The following is a 22,345-nucleotide window of genomic DNA, read 5'->3' on the forward strand; positions in this document are numbered from 1 at the left end:
TTCTCCCCGTGTCTGTGTAGGTTTCCTCCGGGGTCTCCGGTTTCCTCCCACAGTCCAAAAAACATGGAGGTTAGGTAAATTGGCAGTCAACAAATTCTCCCTGAGTGTGTGTCTGTGTCTTTATATTCAATAAAAAGTAGTGTCTTAGTGTGTGTGTGTGTGTGTGTTTGCTTGTATGCCCAGTGGTGGATGGTGCTCTGCCACTAGGGTCTGTCCTCTCTCCCCTTCCTGCACCCCATTCAGTCCCCCAGGGGGCTGTGGCTCGCTGTGCGCAATTGGCTGCCGCTTCTCGCCGGTGTGTGTGTGTGTGATTGGTTGTCTGTGACTTGTACCTGTGTTAAATTGTAAAGCGCCTTGGGAATTTGGAAAGGCGCTATATAAATCGAACATTCATTCATACAGTAAACACTGTCAGCCAGTGTTATTTATAGACAGACATAGGCTTATGTATTACAAACGTTCAACTACTTACCCACTCTGTGTAAGAAGGATATGACTTACATACACATGTGGCATAAATTATCCAGTCTGTCTGAAATAGACTAAATGATCTTAATCATGATTGTGCACCAGTGAACTGAAGCAATATTGAGCAGTTCAGGTAATGCTAGACATTCAAATGCTTCAGTTCACTGGTTCACAATCATGATTAAGGTCATTTTAAAGAAAACTAAATTTTCTCCAAAATGACTAATTTCATTAATCAACTTTTATTTTGAAAAGACATCATACACTGAAGCACTTACCTACTAGCATTAACTCGTTAATTCACAGATGTGATCTTTTCACATCTTCTAAATCTATCTTTATTGAAAGCCATTGTGTGGGGATAAATTCACAATATGTAGCAATAGGTATTTATGGCATACACTATCTGTGTTTGTTTTATAACAAGCGGTAGCACCTAACGCACTGGAATCGAAAACGTACTGGCTGCACAAATAGGAAATGTAACGTTTCAGGTGGTCTGTAGCAGGACCAACTACAGTGGGGAAAATAAGTATTTAGTCAGTCACCAATTGTGCAAGTTCTCCCACTTAAAAAGATGAGAGGGGCCTGTAATTGACATCATAGGTAGACCTCAACTATGAGAGACAAAATGTGAAAAAAAATTGAGAAAATAATTTTGTCTGACTTTTAAAGAATTTATTTGCAAATAATGGTGGAAAATAAGTATTTGGTCACCTACAAACAAGCAAGATTTCTTTTTTTTTTAAATAATTTGTTTTTATTGTTATTTTTTTATATTCAATAGAAGGGAACATAGATATCAGCAACAATAACAAAAAGAAAAGGCAGATCAGGAGAAGTCAGGGACCATTATCAAAGAGTTGAAATGCTTTCCACATACATGCATATGTAAAGAAAAAGAGTTACATTGTGCTATATATCTGTTGTCTTTTTTGTCCTCAGCAAGGTTACATAGCTGCTAATACAGGAGGGTTATTAGCAATTACAGAGTGGTAAAAAAGGAGAGGGGGGACCCTCATACACACATATACGTCCACACACGTGTGGTCAGAAAACAACAATATTACATGAGAAGGTATATCATTTCAAAGCCAAGTATGATGTCCAGTTTCTCCAGTACTTTTCACATCTGTTAGAGGCGTGTCTTAATGAGAAAGTCATTCTCTCCATAGCATAAATCTCCTGAATAATTTCTACCCACTCAGAGAGAGTTGGGGATTCTGTGCTTAGCCATCTCCTAGTTATTGCTTTTTTACTACCTGCTAATAGAATTTGTAAGAGGTATCTATCCTGTTTTCTCACTCCAGCTGGTATGTTTCCCAAGTAAATGACACTGAAATCAAAATCAAGTTCAAAATTAAGTATTGCTCTGATCTCCTTTACCACCTTTACCCAGTAAGTGGAAATGTTTGGACATTCCCAGAAAATATGAAAATGACCTGCAGACATATTACCACACATTCTCCAACACCGGCCATGTATTTCATTGTTACTTTGTAATTTTTTAATATTCGGGGTTATAAACCATCTTAAAGTGTTTTTCCAGGTAAATTCTCTCCAAAGACCTGAGCTAGAGGTAGTAGACATTGTCCTGCATATGTTTAGCCAGTCATCCTCAGCTAACTTTATATTGGCTTCTTTCTCCCATCTTGACTTAACGTACATTGTGGAGAGACCCCTTTCCAGCTGTAGAGATGAGTAGATTCTTGAGATTAATCCTCGGTTGGTGTTCCCTTTGTATGAGTCAATAAATATCTTAATTAAAGTCATTCCTTTTTCTCCCACCGTTTTGATGTTTTTGTTAAAGTAAGATCTCAATTGAAGATATCTAAAGAAATCCTGTTTCTCTAAATTATATTTTTTTGTAAGTTGTCGATAGGTATTTAAATCTTTTTTGGCGAATATTGTACAGTATGAAGTTATGCCTTTATCCATCCAATATTTAAATCTGGTGTCCAATTTAGCTGGTGTGAATTCTGTGTCATATGTTATCCAACGTAAACTTCGTGCATTCCTTTCAAATTTCGAATCTTTAATTTCTTTATACCAAATATTTAGAGGGACAGCCATCCAGCCGGTAACCTTATCCAGGTATTTCTTTAAAAGGTTTTTATCACCTAGTATAGATGGCAGGGGTATATTCAATTGGCTTTGTTCTAAATCCTTCCATTTTGCATCATGTTCCGGATCACACCAACATACCAGAAAACGTAACTGTGCTGCTCTATAATAGTCTTCTAAGCAGGGTAAGGCCATTCCACCCTGTTCCCTGGGTAACTGTAGTGTCTGTAGCCTAATTCTTGGTTTTTGTTTTCCCCAAATAAAGGTTGAGATCATTCTTTTCCACTCATGAAACTGTTTGAGCGGTATTTCCACCGGTAATGATTGAAAAAGAAAAAGCAGCCTAGGTAATATATTCATTTTTATAACATCTATTCGGTTGGACATATTCATTGGTAATAATGACCAACGATGTAAGTCTGCTTTGATTTCAGCTGTTAGTGGGGTATAATTATGCAAATAAATACCAGATAGGTCCTTAGGTATTCGCACACCTAGGTATTTAATTATGATACTTTCCCATTTAGATATTTGCCTTTTGTGAACTTTTTCCTGTGGGTTATAGTTAAAGGTAAGAGTTTGAGTTTTATGTAAATTTAGTTTATAGCCTGAATATGTTCCGAATCTTTTAAGCAGAGACAACAATTTAGGTAAACTTGCTTCCGGTTTAGTCAGGGTCAAAAGTATGTCATCTGCATAAAGACATATTTTATATTCTGTATTCATAATCAACACGCCTGTTATATCTTTATCCTCTCTAATTGCCTGTGCTAAAGGTTCGATAAAAAGGGCGAAAAGTGTGGGGCTAAGCGGGCATCCCTGTCGACATCCCCTTTCAAGAGATATTGTTTTGGATAGATTCCCATTTATTTTAATTCTGGCTGTTGGAGAGCAATATAGGCATTTCAGACAATTAATCGTTTGATTATCAAAACCGAATCGTTTGAGAACTAAATACAGATATTCCCATCGAACTGAGTCAAACGCCTTCTCGGCGTCCAGACTAAGAGCCAAAGATTCAGCTTGGCTGTTTCTCATATGGGCGATAAGATGAAGAGCACGTCTCACATTGTCCTGGGTATGTCTGTTTTTTACGAAACCCGTTTGATCTGTATCTATCAGGTCTGGGATGATATCTTCCAATCGTGCTGCTAGTATTGATGCAAATAACCTGTAATCTATGTTAAGAACAGAAATAGGCCTATAAGAACCACATTCTGTTTTATCTTTGCCTGTTTTGGGTATTACTGAGATCACTGCTTGTCTCCAAGACAAAGGGGGTTCTCCCCCCTTAAGAACATAATTAAAGCAGTCATTAAGTAACGGTATTATTATCTTTCTAGAGGTTTTATACCATTCCGATGGGTAACCGTCGGCACCTGGCATTTTATTAGTTTTCAGTCTTGATATAGCTTTACCTATTTCTTCCTCTGTTATCTCCTGAGTTAATATTCTATTTTGTTCAGTTCCTATTGATGGTAGATCTAAAGACCTCAAAAACTGTGACACGTCTTGTAATTCGGCTGCTATAGGTTGGGCATACAATTTTGTGTAATACTTTTCAAAGGAGTGTTGTATATCTTCCATTTTGTCACATAATTTGTTAGTCTGGGGATCTTTTACTTTCCGTATAAATCTCTCTGCTTGCTGCTTACGTAATCTCCACGCCAATAACTTCTTAAATTTTGGGCCATTCTCATAATAGTTTTGTTTAATTAGTTTCAATTTCTGCTCCATTTGATTTTCATATAAATTATTTAGAAGTTGCTTTGTGTTTTGAATCTGGTTTAAAACATGGATTTCATTATGTATCATATGTTTACTTTCCAGGTGTTTTAATGTTTTAGTTAGGTCTCTCATTTGTTTTTCTTTTTCCTTTTTCCTGCGAGCTGTCCACATTATAAGTTTGCCTCTAATAACAGCTTTTGCAGCATCCCACAACACGCTGGGCGCTACCATTCCATTGTTGTTATTAATCATATTCTCTTCAAATTCTTTCTCTATATATTTTAAGAGTAGAGGGTCGTTCAGAAGGCTGGTGTTAAGTCTCCATAGGGTCTCTTTGGGTTTGTTGTCTAAATGTAATGTTAAATATACACCTGCATGGTCAGAGATGTCCCTTACCCCTATATCACAGCTCTGAATCCTGTGTCTCTCGGAATCAAACATAAAAAAATAATCAATTCTTGTGTAGATAGAGTGTGCATGGGAAAAAAAAGTAAAGTGTTTATCACGTGGATGGAAATCCCTCCAGACATCTACTAAGCCAGATTCTTTTAGCAATTTATTAATATATGTTGCAGCAGGGTTAATCTTTATTGTTTTACTTGAGGAATCTAATGAGGGGTGCAAATGGATATTCCAATCACCCCCGCATATCAGCACCCCTGATGTTTCCAAAGATATTGAGTTAAAAATATTTTTAATCAGCCGTTTATCACTGCCTGGTGGTCTGTATACATTCAGCAGTGTAACTTCTTTATGATCAAGAAATCCTTTAACCATTATGTAACACCCCTCTTTGTCAGTAATCTGTGAGGAAAACTGGAAATGTATTCTGTTTGAGATAAGTATAGCTACCCCCCTTGTATGTTTATTTCCAAAAGAAGAGTAATATAGGTTCTTAAACCCCATTTTCCGCAGCTTCTCATGTTCACTATTTGAAAGATGTGTCTCTTGCCAGAAAATGATGTCTTGTTTTTCTTTTTTCATTTTAGATATGGCCTTGCTCCTTTTTATAGGGTTATGTAACCCATTTACATTGAGAGAAGTTACTTTATATTGTTGATGTTGCATTTCACTTCAAAAAAGAAAAACTCTTTACCTAAATATTTAAATATCACATGGTAACCTAAACAACGAATCTGCCCAAAAAACAAAAGGAAACTTAACTTGCAAACAGTCATATTTAACAACGGTGACCTCCATCTTCGAAGTGTGAACTCAACTTCTAAGTTAGGAAGGGAAGCCCTTAGAACTAAAGGGGCCCTACCTAGTGCAACCTGGTGTTTCTGATCACTTGGGATCAGAACTGTGCACATAGAACGCGGATATCAATTACCAGACATACGGTCGGTTTTAAGGTTCTAAGCTTACAACAGGAAATTTTCCGTATCTTTTAAGAGCTACTTATTGTTGTTACCGGACTTTTCTTTTATTCCTCTTTTTTTCTTTTCTTGGAAACCAATCAGTCCGTCGTGTTAGCGGGTTTTTGTGTTGTGTCTCCGCAGTGACGAAATCCTTTTAACTTCTCCCGAATGTGCTTCAGACGGGCTTCGCGGTGTCAACGTGATGTTCCGCCCGCAGCTTCCCATGAAAGTTGTGTCATTCTCGTCGTAAGAGTACCTCGCTCTGGGGGCTCCGCATCCAGGGAGTCCATTCCCCTACTCTTCAAATCCTCTCTCGCCTCTGGTGCGCTGTTGTAGATAACTGGCCCGTTGTCAAAAAAGACCCTGAGTTTCGCCGGGTAAAGCGTCTGGAAGCGGAGTCCCTTTTCTTTAAGCGCTTTTCTAATTGTGGAAAATGCCTTTCTTTTCCTGAGTATTTCGGGAGGGTAATCTTGCTCAAAAAACACTCTTTTGCCTCTGTGGTGTATCTCTTTCTTTTTCCAGGCAGATCGAAGAACCATTTCTTTTGTTTTATACTCCTGGAAACAGATCACTATAGACCTTGGGTTAGAGCCTTGTGGTGGTCTAGGTCCAAGGGATCGGTGGCAGCGCTGTATGTCGAGGGTAGCGTTGGGAGAAGATAACTCTGTTGTGATAAATTTTTTTAGAAATTCCTCCATATTATCTCCCTCTGCTCCCTCCTCAATTCCGTGTATCCGTATGTTATTTCTGCGTGAACGCGCCTCCAGCTCTGTTAGCTGCGCTTGAGTATTCTCTTGGAGCTCTAAAACATGAGAGAGTACCTGCTTAGCTTCGGCGCTCCACTCTTCCATTTCAGCTATTCGCCGCTCCGTCTCCTCAACTCTGCCAGTTATTTCTTTCAGATCAGATCCGATAAAGTTCAGCTTCTGGTTGACTCTCTAAAGTCCACCAGTTCCTTTTTCAACAGTCCCACCACTTCACCAAGCTTTTTTCATGTCCGAACGGATCCCCTGTATCTCGCTAATGATATTAGCTTGAATAGCCTCCATAGCTTCGTGTCCGGTAGGGTTGCTAGCGTCGTCGCCAGCCTCTTCGTTTTCATTCGAGGGTTTATCGTCCATCTTAAGGTTTTGTTGCAAATTTCCTCTTGTCTTTCTTTTATGTCCCCCTTCCATGACATAAGGTACACTTTTCGGCTTCAATACTCAGTATTTGTTAGAGGGGGAATAAGACCGTCTGGGAGCCTCAAACTTAGGCTGCTACTTGTGTCTGCGCCATACCGGAAGTCCCCAAGCAAGATTTCTGGCTGTCACAGACCTGTAACTTCTTTTTTAAGAGGCTCCTCTATCCCCCACTCATTACCTGTATTAATGGCACCTGTTTGAAGTCGTTAATAGTATAAAAGACACCTGCCCACAACCTCAAACAGTCACACCCCAAACTCCACTATGGTGAAGACAAAAGCTGTCGGAGGACATCAGAAACCGAATTGTAGACCTGCACCAGGCTGGGAAGACTGAATCTGCAATAGGCAAGCAGCTTGGTGTGAAGAAATCTACTGTGGGAGCAATAATCAGAAAATGGAAGACCTACAAGACCACTACTAATCTCCCTCGATCTGGGGCTACACGCAAGATCTCAGCCCGTGGGGTCAAAATGATCACAAGAACGGTGAGGAAAAATCCCAGAACCACAAGGGGGGGATCTAGTGAATGACCTGCAGAAAGCTGGGACCAGCGTTACAAAGGCTACCATCAGCAACACACTACGACGCCAGGGACTCAGATCTTGCAGTGCCAGACGTGTCCCCCTGCTTAAGCCAGTCCATATCCAGGCACGTCTGAAGTTTGCTAGAGAGCATTTGGATGTTCCAGAAGAGTATTGGGAGAATGTCATATGGTCAGATGAAACCAAAGTAGAACTATTTGGTAAAAACACAACTCATCGTGTTTGGAGGACAGTGAATGCTGAGTTGCATCCAAAGAACACCATACCAACTGTCAAGCATGGGGGTGGCAACATCATGCTTTGGGGCTGTTTCTCTGCAAAGGGACCAGGACGACTGGTCCGTGTACATGAAAGAATGAATGGGGCCATGTATTGTGAGATTTTGGGTGCAAACCTCCTTCCATCAGCAAGGGCAATGAAGATGAAACGTGGCTGGGTCTTTCAGCATGACAATGATCCCAAGCACACTGCCAGGGCAACAAAGGAGTGGCTTCGTAAGAAACATTTCAAAGTCCTGGAGTGGCCTAGCCAGTCTCCCGATCTCAACCCCATCGAAAACCTTTGGAGAAAGTGTCCTTTGTATATCCACTGTTGACCTCTGTCATTGCCAACAGTGGATATACAACAAAGTATTGAGAGGAACTTTTGTTATTGACCAAATACTTATTTTCCACCATTATTTGCAAATAAATTCTTTAAAAGTCAGACAAAATGCTTTTCTCAATTTTTTTTTCACATTTTGTCTCTCATAGTTGAGGTCTACGTATGATGTCAATTACCGTCCTCTCATCTTTTTAAGTGGAAGAACTTGCACAATTGGTGACTGACTAAATACTTATTTTCCCCACTGTATAGTGTGATTGGTGTGTAGCAACACGACTGCCTCTACCAGAGAGACTGGCACTGCCTTTCTGCTGAACCTATAAGATATTAACACCTCCAGAACATCCACGGTTATCCTCAAACATGTTTACAATGACTTCTAATATGAAGGTATTACAAACACTATATATATATATATATATATATATAAAGCAATCTATAATATCAAACAGCCTTATAACAGATTCCCATGTGTATAAGTCTCACCTGTGAAAGTTACACAGCACAAAAAAATCACTTCAATTATCTGATTATAGAATGTAGCAAAATGGACCAATGGAGATCTGTTTATTTTCGAGGATCTCACACAATGACATCACTACTGACTGCACTTATTTTTCACTGTTTGATATTTAGATGGTGTGAGAGATTTGGCCACAAGACCATGGCTTTTAAACCGGTTACTAATTTTATCAGACAGATTTGGTCTTTAGGGATTCAGTTCTGTATTGTGACCAATGTCACCACTTGTTTGTCTTTTTCCAGTTTTCTTCCATATGCAAGTTCTCGGCACATGGGCCATTCTCTTCGCAGCTTAATGACATGTTAGATTAAGTATCTGGTAATCTGGGTTGGGCTTTAGTAATCTGGGTTAGAGTTGGAGTCTCCAGATAAGGGTTAGTTTCTGGTAATCTAGAAAATCACATCACAAAAAGTGCATTACTACTGTTTGTACATAACAGGATTCACCCCCCCCCCAATAAAGTACAGCTAAAGCTTTGAGATGAGAGAATGAGCTCCGTTTATTCAAGGTTCTGACAAACATTCACCACATAACTCCTCCCACTGCTCTCCCATAACATCTGACGTAAAACAGCCAAACTAACTTAATATAAAAACGCTGTTTGGAATCCTGGTAACGGCTGAACCAGATAAGACTGCAAATACAATGACTGAAGCACTGGACACTTTCTACAAAAACATCTAACCCGCTCAGAGCAGCCCCTCCATCTCCCTCATGAAAGCTTCATACACCTGGTCCTTGGTTTTCATACTGGGGGGGGCGGAGCTGGATCCTGTGTGGGCGGGGTTTGTAGTGGCCTGTGATTTCTGGCTCTGCCCTCCTCTCTCCTCCTCCCTCCTTCCTCCTTTTTCTGTCACCACCCCAGCCACTGCCCCCTGCTGGCCAGCGCGGTCTCTGCGCACACGCAGGGCCGTAGGGACGAAGCGCGTGACCTCGGCTTTGGGGTTGATGATCTGCGGTTTAGCGGAGATTGTGGCGGTGCCTGATTGGCCCACTGCACTGGAGAGGGCGGGGACACTGGTGATGTTGGCGCGCTTCTCTATGGTGTGGCTGTGTCCTGGGGGGTTGGCAGGAGCGGTGCCAGGAGGGGGCGGCATCTGCAGGCCAGAGGCCCGCATGGTCAGAGGGAGGGAGGGGGGAGGCAGCCCGGCAGCAGTGGACCCATCACTGGAGCTGCTGGGCGGGGCTTTCTGGCGGGGAACTATGTTGGGAGGGGCACTCAGAACATTGGGGTTGAGAGGAGGCGGGAACATAGATAAGGGCGGAGCCATTCGAGGTGGGACAGCACGAGGAGGTGGTGGAGGAATCCCTACGGAGGCAAACACAACAGTAAGTTTCTCTCTCACACACACACACACACACACAAGTACACACAACATTCAGCTATTTGTCTCTTGTATAATTGATGGGCCATACATCCTGATTACATTACCACACCCACTGTCTTCGTCATCCCTATTTACACATCACACACATACCTGGGGGGGCAGGGGGGGGTAGTCTTGGTGGTGGTCCTCTTGGGGGGGGACCAGGTGGCATGCCCGGGGGCGGGCCCGGGGGCGGGCCTGGGGGACGTCCTGGGGGCGGTCCTGGGGGCAGCATACGCGGCATTGGTCCCCTCAGGGCACCTGGTATAGCAGGAGGCCTCAAGAAGGGTGGAGCACCTAAAACACACCACACCCATTACACCATACACCACCCATTACACCATACACCACCTCAAGAAGGGTGGAGCACCTACAACACACCACACCCATTACACCATACACCACCCATTACACCATACACCACCCATTACACCATACACCACCCATTACACCATACACCACCCATTACACCATACACCACCTCAAGAAGAGTGGAGCACCTAAAACACACCATAACAGTGTGATACAGTTATATATACACACACACACACACACACACACACACACCATAACAGTGTGATACAGTTATATATACACACACACACACACACACACACCATAACAGTGTGATACAGTTATATATACACACACACACCATAACAGTGTGATACAGTTATATATACACACACCATAACAGTGTGATACAGTTATACACACACACACACACACACACACACACCATAACAGTGTGATACAGTTATACACACACACACCATAACAGTGTGATAGTTATATATACACACACACACACACCCACCCACACACCCCCACACACACCATTACAGTGAGATACAGTTATATATACACACACACACACACCATAACAGTGTGATACAGTTATATATACACACACACACACCATAACAGTGTGATACAGTTATACACACACACACACCATAACAGTGTGATACAGTTATACACACACACACACACCATAACAGTGTGATAGTTATATATACACACACACACACCCACCCACACACCCCCACACACACCATTACAGTGAGATACAGTTATATATACACACACACACCATAACAGTGTGATACAGTTATATATACACACACACACACCATAACAGTGTGATACAGTTATATATATATACACACACACACCATTACAGTGAGATACAGTTATACGATCTACTAAGTTGGAAGTATTCTACTGTGCCTGGAAGGATAGCATTATTGACTACAAACGGGCACTCACTAAAGCACGCTCAGCATACTTAGCCTCACTGATACAGAAAAATAAAAACAATCCTAGATTTCTTTTTAATACTATTTCTAAACTTACAAAAAATCAAGCAGGCACAGAACCTCAGATTGCAGTAAACCTCACTAGTAATGTATTTATAGATTTCTTTGATAATAAAACAGAGAATATTAGAAAAAATATAAAACCTTTTATTAGCAATACAACTGGCATGTCATCTGGTTTGGTTGATATTGATTTAAATTACATACCGGGAGAAAAACTTGATGCTTTTCATCCACTCCCAAAATCAGAATTAGAGAAAATAATTCTGCACTCTAGACTCGGTTCCCTCAAAGTTCCCTAAAAGAGGTATTACCAGCTGTAACTGAACCTCTTCTAACTATAGTTAACTCTTCCATTACAATAGGTCACATGCCCAAACCATGTAAATTAGCAATTATTAAACCTCTGATCAAGAAACCAAATCTTGATCCTAGGGATGCACCGAAAATTCGGCCACCGAAAATTTTCGGCCGAAATGGCTTAAATTTGCATTTTCGGTTTTCGGCCGAAATACTTTCATCACCGAAACAACACGGCCGAAACAGTGTGCTGTGATGACGCAAGCAAAAATCGCCACCTGCACGCGCTTATTTGGATAAAGCTAGCAAAAAAGTTTCCAGTGATGGCGCCAAGGCAAAAGGACGTTACACCAAAAATTATGGAACTCGTTGCCTTATACGATCAGCCGTTCTCTGTCGTAGGGATTTCGTAGGCTAATAGAGCACATTGAGCCCCGTTATGTTTTGCCGAGCAGACGACATTTCTCAGAAGTGTGTTTACCTGAGCTGTTTAATGTTGTTGCAACTCACGTCACGTTTTTATGAGAGAATTTATATTTATCTTTCAGGCCAGTCAGTTATAATTAAATTTAACTCGTATAAAATACATATATTTATCCTCTCAGATAAAAACGGTCTGCAAGCGAGTTTAATTTAATTAGTGGTCGGCCGTTGTCAGCGGTATCGCTGTTAACGGCCCACCACTAATTTTACTTTATAATATGCATTACTGTAATGTCAGTGCTAAATATTTTCAAATCAAATTTTGTAGTTGATTTATTCTTTTAATAGCAATGCCTTGATTTTAGTGAGGTTAGCCATAAATCCAATGTTACTAATAATTGGCATAATGTATTTCGGTGTTTCGGTTTTCGGCTTTCGGCCTTGGTTTCCTCATTTTCGGTTTTCGGTTTTGGCTAAGAATTTTCATTTCGGTGCATCCCTACTTGATCCGACTGTGCTATCTAATTATAGACCCATTTCAAACACATCATTTATACCTAAGATCATAGAAAAAGCTGTTGCCCAGCAATTATGCCTATATCTGCATAGGAATCACATATTTGAAAAGTTCCAATCTGGCTTTAGGCCCCATCACAGTACTGAAACAGCATTAGTCAAAGTAACAAATGATCTCCTCCTTGCATCAGATCAAGGCTATGTATCACTGTTAGTGCTTCTCGATCTTAGTACAGCTTTTGACACAATTGATTATAGGATCTTGCTAAAGCGGTTAGAATGCTGGGTTGGAGTCTCAGGCACAGCCCTTTCATGGTTTTACTCTTACTTGACAAATCGCCATCAGTTTGTAGAGCTCAATAATATTCCATCCAAACTTACAATAGTTAAATATGGGGTCCCGCAAGGCTCCATTCTAGGACCACTATTATTTACATTATATATGCTACCATTGGGCACAGTTATAAACAAACATGGTGTCAATTTTCACTGCTATGCAGATGACACTCAACTTTACATATCGGCCAAACATGATGACAAACTCAGTTTAGGAAAAATTGAGGCCTGTGTAAGAGATATTAAATGCTGGATGTCTCTAAACTTCCTCCAACTAAATGAGGACAAAACAGAAGTTCTTCTTGTGGGCCCTAAGGCCGCAAGATAAAAAATCCCAGATCTAATGCTTAATCTTGCAGACTACCCCATTACACCCGGCACAGTAGCCAAAAACCTAGGCGTTATACTGGACTCTGACCTATCATTTGATAAATACATAGATAATACTACTAGGATAGCTTTTCTACATCTCCGCAACATTGCCAAATTAAGAAATGCATTATCACAGGATGATGCAGAAAAATTGGTGCACGCCTTTGTTAGCTCTAGATTAGACTACTGCAATTCAGGATGTTCAAATAGGAATCTAAATAAGATCACAGGGTGCTGGCCATTTATTAGTTCCACAAATTAATAAGGTAACAGCAGGGGGAAGAGCCTTTTCTTATAAGTCCCCCCAGCTTTGGAACAACCTTCTAAAATGCATACGGGACTGGCACAGTCACAATCTTTAAGTCTAGGTTGAAAATCCACCTATTTGGTTTAGCGTTTGATAATTAATATCCCCCTTAGATAAAGGTACAGATCCAGGGGTTCACAGGCGAAGGGTTTAATGGTAGACTGGGGCGCTGGTGCTGTCGTCCTGTCACTGCTCGTGGTCACTCAAGTTTGTTGACAGTGCAGTGGATGGATGCCATTGTCTCAGAATGCCCCCAAGCCTATGTTACCTTCTGGTTCTGCCTTTTTAGCTAGGCTGTAATAGTTTAACTTAATGCCGGAGTTGCTGCCACACTCCAGAAATGTGTTTAATTTTATCTATCCTCATACAGAGCTAATTTTCCCTGTTTTATTTTCTCCACATGGCTGCCCGCCTGCTCGAGGAAAAATGAGATGAGGAGAGACAAGCGATCCATCCAGTGCCAGCCACCTACTGCCTGACCGGATGAGCCTACACCATGATGGACATTACTACATATTTTCCTTTTCTTTATTTCTTTGTCTAAATTGTTGTTGTCATGGTGACCGGTGTCGGCCAGAAGAGGATGGGTTCCCCCCCCTGAGTCTTGGTTCCTCTCAAGGTTTCTTCCTCATGCAAAAAAACTAGGGAGTTTTTCCTTGCCACTGTCGCCCTTGGCTTGCTCACTGGGGGCTAGGACTCGGCACTTGTAAAGCTGCTTTGTGACAACTGTTGTAAAAAGCGCTATATAAATAAAATTTGATTGATTGATTCACACACACACACACACACACCATACACCACCCATTACCAGGCATGAAAATGGGTCAGGGGTTAAAAAGGTGAGAAGACCGGGGGGCGGGGCATGTGACGTCATGGGGATACGGCGACGGGGCGTTGACATGTGACGTCATGGGTATACGGCGACGGCAACGGGGGGGGGGGGGGGGGGTGTTGGTGTACGGGGATACAGCACAGGTGATGCCAAATATTACGGAGCCCGTAAGGTGACATCATGTAAAAAATATAATAACGAGTGGCCACGACTTACTAACGCGTGCGAACAAGATAATTAAGTATTACTTTATATAAAGCCAGGTTTACCTTCCTTGGGCAGTCAGTTCGCGAACGTCCCTGGGATCTGCTTGCTTTGCTGTTAAAAAAAAAACTTTGTTGCCGCGTGTGAAAGGCGACATTAGTATCTCCCACGCGTTAATAAGTCGTGGCCACGCGTTATTATTTTTTTACATGATGTCACTTTACAGGCTCCATAAAATATAGTAAAATCTATTAACTTTTTTTTTTTTTTTGACTGTCTTGTCAATGGATTCAATGTATGAAGCCAGATCCTTAAACGCGAGAAGCGGCTTTCGCCATTCCAGATGGCTCAGTCAAAACCATTACGTCTTAATGAAACAATAAATACATCAGCGGCGAAAATGAGTGTAAAAATACCAGGTTCACGTGTTTTTATTTTCTAACATGGGCTAAAGCACAGGGTAGACTCAAACGACAAGAGTTTACAACTTCATCTTCAACGTTTTCAGCCCTGGCGCGAATGTTATCCTCACCCGTCCCTGGATTCACCAGTTACAACTACAGACACTAGAAAAAAAATCTCGTTTCTTATTTTATGTCACCGTTAACTACACGGGGTTGACGCGAACTTAATAGGGTTCTATCTATCTACCTATTTATCACAAGAGCTTGTGGCTCTGATCGTATTCAACGCTGTAGCGAACGGCAGTAACTTTGTTTTACCGCAAAATATGAAAACGATTGAAACCATTAATAACCCAATTAAATCCACTGGTAAATGTACGATCTGGTAAATGTAGTGGTAAATGTACGATCTGGTAAATGTACGCTCTTCAGCCTTGTCCCCGGTGTAGCACTAGGTCCTGCTTCTCGTCCCGCTTAGCAGTAAATGAATAACATGAATGAAGAACGTTCGTATGATTGAAACGCAATTTGGACTCTATGAAGGTTCTGGGCGGAAACTGCTGGCCACTGTGTCATTGAAATGGCCGATTTCGGAAGTGCTCTGTTTGCTTATTAAGTCAATATGATAATTAAAATATATACATATAATCTCCCGACCCCCCCCCCCCCCAACAAAAAACTCATCGGATCTACACGATTCACCTAGGTCACCCTTTTCAACTTCAAAACGGCGAATTTCGCCGAAAGGTGACAGATTTTCATGCCTGCATTACCGTCATGATACACGCCACCCCCCCCCCCCCCCCCCCCCACACACACACACAAGGTCTAATTTACATTTGGGTTTAATCCACTACAGACTAAATTTCTTTACCTGGACACTGCACCAAAGCAGTATACCGTCACTCACCAGGAGGCGGGCCAGGAGGCGGTCCTGAGGGTGGGCCTGGGGGCCTCATTGGAGGTGCTGGAGGTGGCCCTAAAGGAGGAGGGCCTGTGATTGGTGGAGCCTGTAAGTGAGGCGGTGGTTGCTGCGCTCCCACTGGTGCAGATGGGGGGGGGAGTCTAGGCAGCGACTGGGCAGACGGCGCGTCGCCTGGGGCAACTCGTTCCTCACTGTCGGACTCTTCAGAATCTGTGTACTCCTCCTCTTCCTCCTCCTCCTCTTCCTCTGGGACAGACTGTCCTACACACACACACACACACAGTCCAATGAAAGAGCCCTACACACACACAGACCAATGAAACAGCCCTACACACACAGACCACTGAAACAGCCCTACGCACGCACGCACGCACGCACGCACGCACGCACGCACGCACGCACGCACGCACGCACACACACACACACACACACACACACACACACACACACACACACACACACACACACACACACACACACACACACACACACCTGACATTATACTGCAGATTATTTAGAGAGATTATTTTTGAAAGTGTTTTCAGCTTGATAAAAGGTGTGACCACGGACCAGCGTGTCCCCAGGTGTGATCTGATGATGTGGGTGCCATATGTACCTGCCATCCGCAGCATCATGGCCTGTAAAGGAGTGATCGCCTTCGTCTTCTTCACAACTCTCTTCTTCCTCCTCTTTACAGGTAGTGGCATATCAGCAAATCGCACAGTCCTCCCTAACAACAAACAAACAAATAACCCAATCAGTCAATCTCAACCTGTACTACACAACATCATAATCTGCGCCCCTCTCATCCTGTAGGTCTGCCCTCTTCCCCCTCTCACCTCTCTCTCTCTTCCCTCTCTCTTCCCTCCAGGGTATCTGCACATTTTTAAATCTCAAATTCAATGACTTTTAAGACCTTTTTAATACCTCTCACAAGAAAAAATAATACTATTACTGGGGATGCAGGTGTTTTCCACATCGTTGACGGGGGGGGGGGGGGGGGGGGGGGATGCGGTTGGCGAACGAAAATTGTTGACGTTGTTGAGGCCGTATACTCCAGCGCTAGTAATCTAGCACTAGGACCCTGGAGCGGTTATTTTCTGCATGGTCCTAGCGCTAGATTCGGCAAAGTTCACATCGCGCCAGAACAACTGAACAACACACACTTATAATAATTTAATGCCTCCCCTCATAAAATTCCAGACATTAAGACATTTTTAGGCCTTGAATATGGAAAACTAAATTTAAGACATTTTAAGACTTTTTAAGGACCCGCGGGTACCCTGTATGGAGTCAAATTAGGGACTTTAATGGTGACGAAAAAAAAATAATAAGGCAAATATAAGATTAGCATTTTGCATTTTACGTTCCTAATTTGTTTCTGCAATACTTTCTCCCTTTTGCGTTTCTTTCTTTTGTTTGCGCGTCACTGCTTTTTTTTGCGTCTCGCATTTTACGTTCATAATTTTTTTTTGCGCTTCTCTCTTTTCTTTGCTCCGGTTTTACCCTCTGTGTGGGGGCGGGGAAAGAGGCGTGGCCAAGAGCGAAAGGCGTGCTGTGAACGTTCAGCGTCATCAGTTGAACCGTCACACAGCGCGGCAATTTAGTTACTGGTATCATGGCAGACGGTCGCCCAGCTGGACCACAGGTATATGCTTGCAGACATAGACATCAGGTGCTAAAGCACCACCAACTCTGCCCTTTATCAACGAAAGTGCCCTTTTAAAACTTCGTTTAAAAATATATATATTATTATTATTATTATTATTAACATTTTACTGAGGTCGGTTTGAAATGATCTTTTGAAAACCTGAGCGATTAAAAACAATGCCCTGAAATGCGCCACCACCTCGCACACACCCGACCTCTCTCTTCCTTTAACACCAGATGTGCTGCAGCAGCAGTTCAGTTCAGCGAGTGGAAGGAAGCTGAACTGACGCTGAACATTCACAGCACGCCTTTCGCTCTTGGCCACGCCTCTTTCCCCGCCCCCACACAGAGGGTAAAACCGGAGCAAAGAAAAGAGAGAAGCGCAAAAAAAAATTATGAACGTAAAATGCGAGACGCAAAGAAAAGCAGTGACGCGCAAACAAAAGAAAGAAACGCAAAAGGGAGAAAGTATTGCAAAACAAAAGCAGCAACATAAAATGTGAAACGCAAAAAAAAGAAAGAAACGCAAAAGAGGGAAAGTATTGCAGAAACAAATTAGGAACGTAAAATGCAAAATGCTAATCTTATATTTGCGATATTATTATTTTTTCGTCACCATTAAAGACCCTAATTTGACTCCATATACCCTGTCCCTCTCTCACCTCTCTCTCTCTCGTCGTCTCGGTCATCATGATGTTCCCCTGTCCTCTTGTCCTGTAGGTCTTCTCTCTCTCCACCGCTGGCCTCGTCCGACTCACTGTCTTCCTGAGCACCTTCGTCATCTTCATCCGTGCCACTATCACTCTCAGGCTCAACGTCCATCAGCTCCGCTTCAGCGGCCATGTCTGCCTCTGCACACACAGAAACATCAACGCAAATCAGACACGCCACACGCAAATCAGACATGTAGCACCTCCACACAAATCAGACAGACCACACCTCCACCATACAAATACAGTGGGTTGCAAAAGTATTCATACCCCTTGAACTTTTCCATATTTTGTCACATTACAACCACAAACAAATATATTTCACTGGAATTTAATGTGAAAGACCAACACAAAGTGGTATACAATTGTGAAGTGGAAGGAAAATTTTGCACATCGCACTTTTCAGTTTTTTATTTGTAAAAAAAATGTTGATTCATGTATAATTTTCCTTCCACTTCACAATTGTATACCACTTTGTGTTGGTCTTTCACATTAAATTCCAGTGAAATATATTTATGTTTGTGGTTGTAATGTGACAAAATATGGAAAAGTTCAAGGGGTATGAATACTTTTGCAACCCACTGTAGGTCGGGGTTTGTAGTATCCGAGATGTGTGCAAGTGTGTGTGTACGTATGTACCTGCCCTGCGGTTGCCATAGAGCTGCAGTATCCGAGGTGGGGGGGGGCCAGGGGGGGGTCCAGGGGGCTTGCGTCCAGGCGGTAACCGAGGAACCCCGGCAACTGCTGCTGATACCAATCCAGAACCTTTACTGTGAAACATAGGGGTGTTAACACAGGACGTTAGGGGTGAATGACCAGGTCAAGATGTTTCTGAATGACCAGATTTCAACTACTGCTGGTGATTAATTCAGAGAGTTGAGGTTAGAGTTAATTACCTAGACACAAAGGGCTGGAGTTACAGTTAGTTACACAGAGATGGTTTGAATTGGAGTTAGATACATACACAGATCTTCAGGAAAGAAGATGGTTAATTGTGTAGATAAGTGTAATGGTTTAGTTTAGTTGCCTTGGTTAGGTTAGGGATTACTGATGGTAGGGTTAGTGTGGCTTACCTGGTTTAAGGTGAAGTGAGAGATTAGGCTAAGATTTAGTTATTTGGTTATCTGGGTTTATATTAGGGATAAATGAGAGGTGCATTATTACCTGAATGCTGAGCTCTTCTTGAGAATGGAGGGTGGCTGGGCTCCCGGCAGTGGGATGTCCTGGATCAACACGCTGGAAGGTGCGTGAGGCATCTCTGGCAACGGAATACTGTCCACCTGCACCGCCTCCGCGTTCTACACACCACACACAACACCGCACAGAACAGCTCCACTCAACAGAATACCAACCCTAATCCAATATACCACACAAAACTGAGAATACCAACCGCAGCCCAATATTACTACAAACCCCTGAACTCTCACTGATGCAGGAGGCTTCATGCCCATGAATAACTACAGAGTGTAGTACAGATATCAACACAGGATCAGACCCCTAACCATACTGAATGTGATGGCTACTCAACTACTGAATGTGCACAGTGTAAGGGGTGTCAACTGCTGAATGTGCACAGTGTAAGGGGTGTCAACTACTGAATGTGCACAGTGTAAGGGGTGCTAGCATTGCCTCTTGTACGGGCAACTGGGGTTCAGTACTCTACACCAATAAGCATGCCATCCTGCCATCAGTACAATAGGCACCTCTGTAACATCACATAGCTATAAACCTGGATAAGAGCGTCAAATGTGCAAAATGTAAATGAAGACAAGCCAAATAATTGGAACAGCAGTGTTAAGGAACTGACTCAACACCACAGTCAGAATCCACACAGAGTATGAGAGCTCGCACGCACGCACACACTCACACTAACCCCGACACACACAGACCTTGACTGAGTCGAAGTACTGAGAGAGCTGTCCACGTTTGCTCTCGTATTCCAATTCCAGCTTGCGCAGTTCCTTATAGGTGTCGGGATTTTCACGTTCGTACAGACGCACGATTCTCTCAAATGTCTCACGAAGTTTCTTCCTCTTATCACGCAAAACTTTATCATTCAGCAATGGCTGTTGTACTGGGTTAAACTCTGAGAAGAAGATGCAGAATTAAACTGATGTACACATGTACACATACAACCGAATTGACTGTTTGATCGAACTGACTGTGACACATGGAATTAAACCCTGAATTACATATAATTAAGCCTCACATGCACCATTAAAGTGAGATACAGATACACAGCACTCACATAGAAATTGAAGTGCGTACAAACACGCTCTTAAACGGAGAGGTGCAAGAGACAAATGTAGACACACGTGCGCACACACGTGCCCCCCACAGCTCTTACCCATTTCATCCAGTTTCTCCATGTCTCTGATAATCTGTCTGGGATCTTTCATCTTCAGAACAGCTGCTCTTACCATCATCCTCTGCTTCTTGTTCTGCAGCCACACACACACACACACACACACACACACACACACACACACACACACACACACACTCTCTCTCTAATTCTGGCCCTCATCACTGTGCTCTGCAGCTGTTCTAATATGTTGAGCTACTTCACCTTCTTCAGCTCTCGCTTCCTCGCCTCCTTCCCTAAACACACAAATGTTTTTTTTTCAATAATTAAAAAATGTATTTTTAAACTAATCATTTTAAGGCACGTGTCATTATGGCTTATACAGATGTGCAGACATGGTTGACACTCACGGGCCTGGTCTGTGGGGTTCATGAACTTCCCACTCTTGGTGGAGGACGTGGATCTTCGGCCCATGGTTCAGTACTGTCTCTTCACCTGGAAACATGGAACAACCTCCATCATCACAACTCACGGAAAAACACTCAATCAGATCAGACAGCATTAGCAATGCAAAATAACCCAATAAATATATAACACTAATAAACCACCATAACCAGTTAGTGTTAAAATAACCCAATAAATATATAACACTAATAAACCACCATAACCAGTTAGTGTTAAAATAACCCAATAAATATATAACACTAATAAATAAACCACCATAACCAGTTAGTGTTAAAATAACCCAATAAATATATAACACTAATAAATAAACCACCATAACCAGTTAGTGTTAAAATAACCCAATAAATATATAACACTAATAAACCACCATAACCAGTTAGTGTTAAAATAACCCAATAAATATATAACACTAATAAATAAACCACCATAACCAGTTAGTGTTAAAATAACCCAATAAATATATAACACTAATAAATAAACCACCATAACCAGTTAGTGTTAAAATAACCCAATAAATATATAACACTAATAAATAAACCACCATAACCAGTTAGTGTTAAAATAACCCAATAAATATATAACACTAATAAATAAACCACCATAACCAGTTAGTGTTAAAATAACCCGGTTCTGTGTTTCTGTTAGCATTAGCATTAGCTCTGATGCTAACGATGCTAACACACACACACACACAGCTGAATTAAACTACCTGGACTGTTGAGAAAGCTGAGAGGGACAGTTCTCCCTCCGAGGACTAACCCAGGCGCGTTTATCGGGTTTATCGGGTTTATTTAACCGGATTCTCGGCGTTATGAACTAGCGGACTGGAACAACTCGCGTTACTCCGCCATATTTACCGCCCTGAGCGGAAATAACGCTCTTCTTCTGTGGTTATCGGCGACGGTCGCGCCCACAGCGCCACCTGTCGAGTGGAACACGGCATTTTAAGGATGTGACCGAGAGAGACCAAACAGACCTAACAGACTTAAATTTGGCATTATACATTTCTGTATGTAATAGAAATGTATTTAAGAAATAACAGAAGAGATAATATGCACTTTGTTTTAGATTTACACTGACAGAAATTCGCCCACTACCTTAGACAATTACCATAACCCAGTAGTAGATTTCATGAAGTTTCATCAGTGTAATTTAGACATTATGAAATTTCAGTAGTCTAGTCTATTAAAAGTATGTCGGAGTTCCTCAGCATATGTGTTATTTTGAATGTACTTCTTAAATGACAAGGGTTAGGGTTAGGGTTTTGGAGCAGTTACCTATAAATATATATGTGGTTTATAATATTAATCTGCAAGGATTACACCACACCATTACATGACCCACCTGGATTAGCAGAATATCTAGATTTAATATCTTTAACACGGTCTTCTATTTTACATACATTTATTGTTGGGCAAATCTCCAACTCTGTATC

At 42.0% G+C, this 22,345-nt stretch overlaps 1 protein-coding gene across 1 annotated transcript; it reads right to left on the reverse strand.

The window, feature by feature from the left end:
* Positions 1–8,956: 8,956 nt before the first annotated feature.
* Positions 8,957–21,787, reverse strand: wbp11 (WW domain binding protein 11). Its single transcript, XM_077010290.1, has 12 exons — positions 21,620–21,787; positions 20,856–20,940; positions 20,710–20,741; positions 20,488–20,581; positions 20,030–20,226; positions 19,305–19,438; positions 18,780–18,910; positions 18,093–18,281; positions 16,397–16,510; positions 15,766–16,041; positions 9,954–10,139; positions 8,957–9,784 (listed from the first exon to the last, which is right to left on the reverse strand). The coding sequence occupies exons 2-12, from the start codon at positions 20,917–20,919 to the stop codon at positions 9,165–9,167; spliced, it is 2,037 nt and encodes a 678-aa protein (XP_076866405.1). The 5' UTR covers positions 20,920–20,940; positions 21,620–21,787; the 3' UTR covers positions 8,957–9,164.
* Positions 21,788–22,345: the final 558 nt, after the last annotated feature.

Source organism: Brachyhypopomus gauderio, chromosome 6 (assembly GCF_052324685.1).
Source record: "Brachyhypopomus gauderio isolate BG-103 chromosome 6, BGAUD_0.2, whole genome shotgun sequence".
NCBI classification, from domain to species: Eukaryota; Metazoa; Chordata; class Actinopteri; order Gymnotiformes; family Hypopomidae; genus Brachyhypopomus; species Brachyhypopomus gauderio.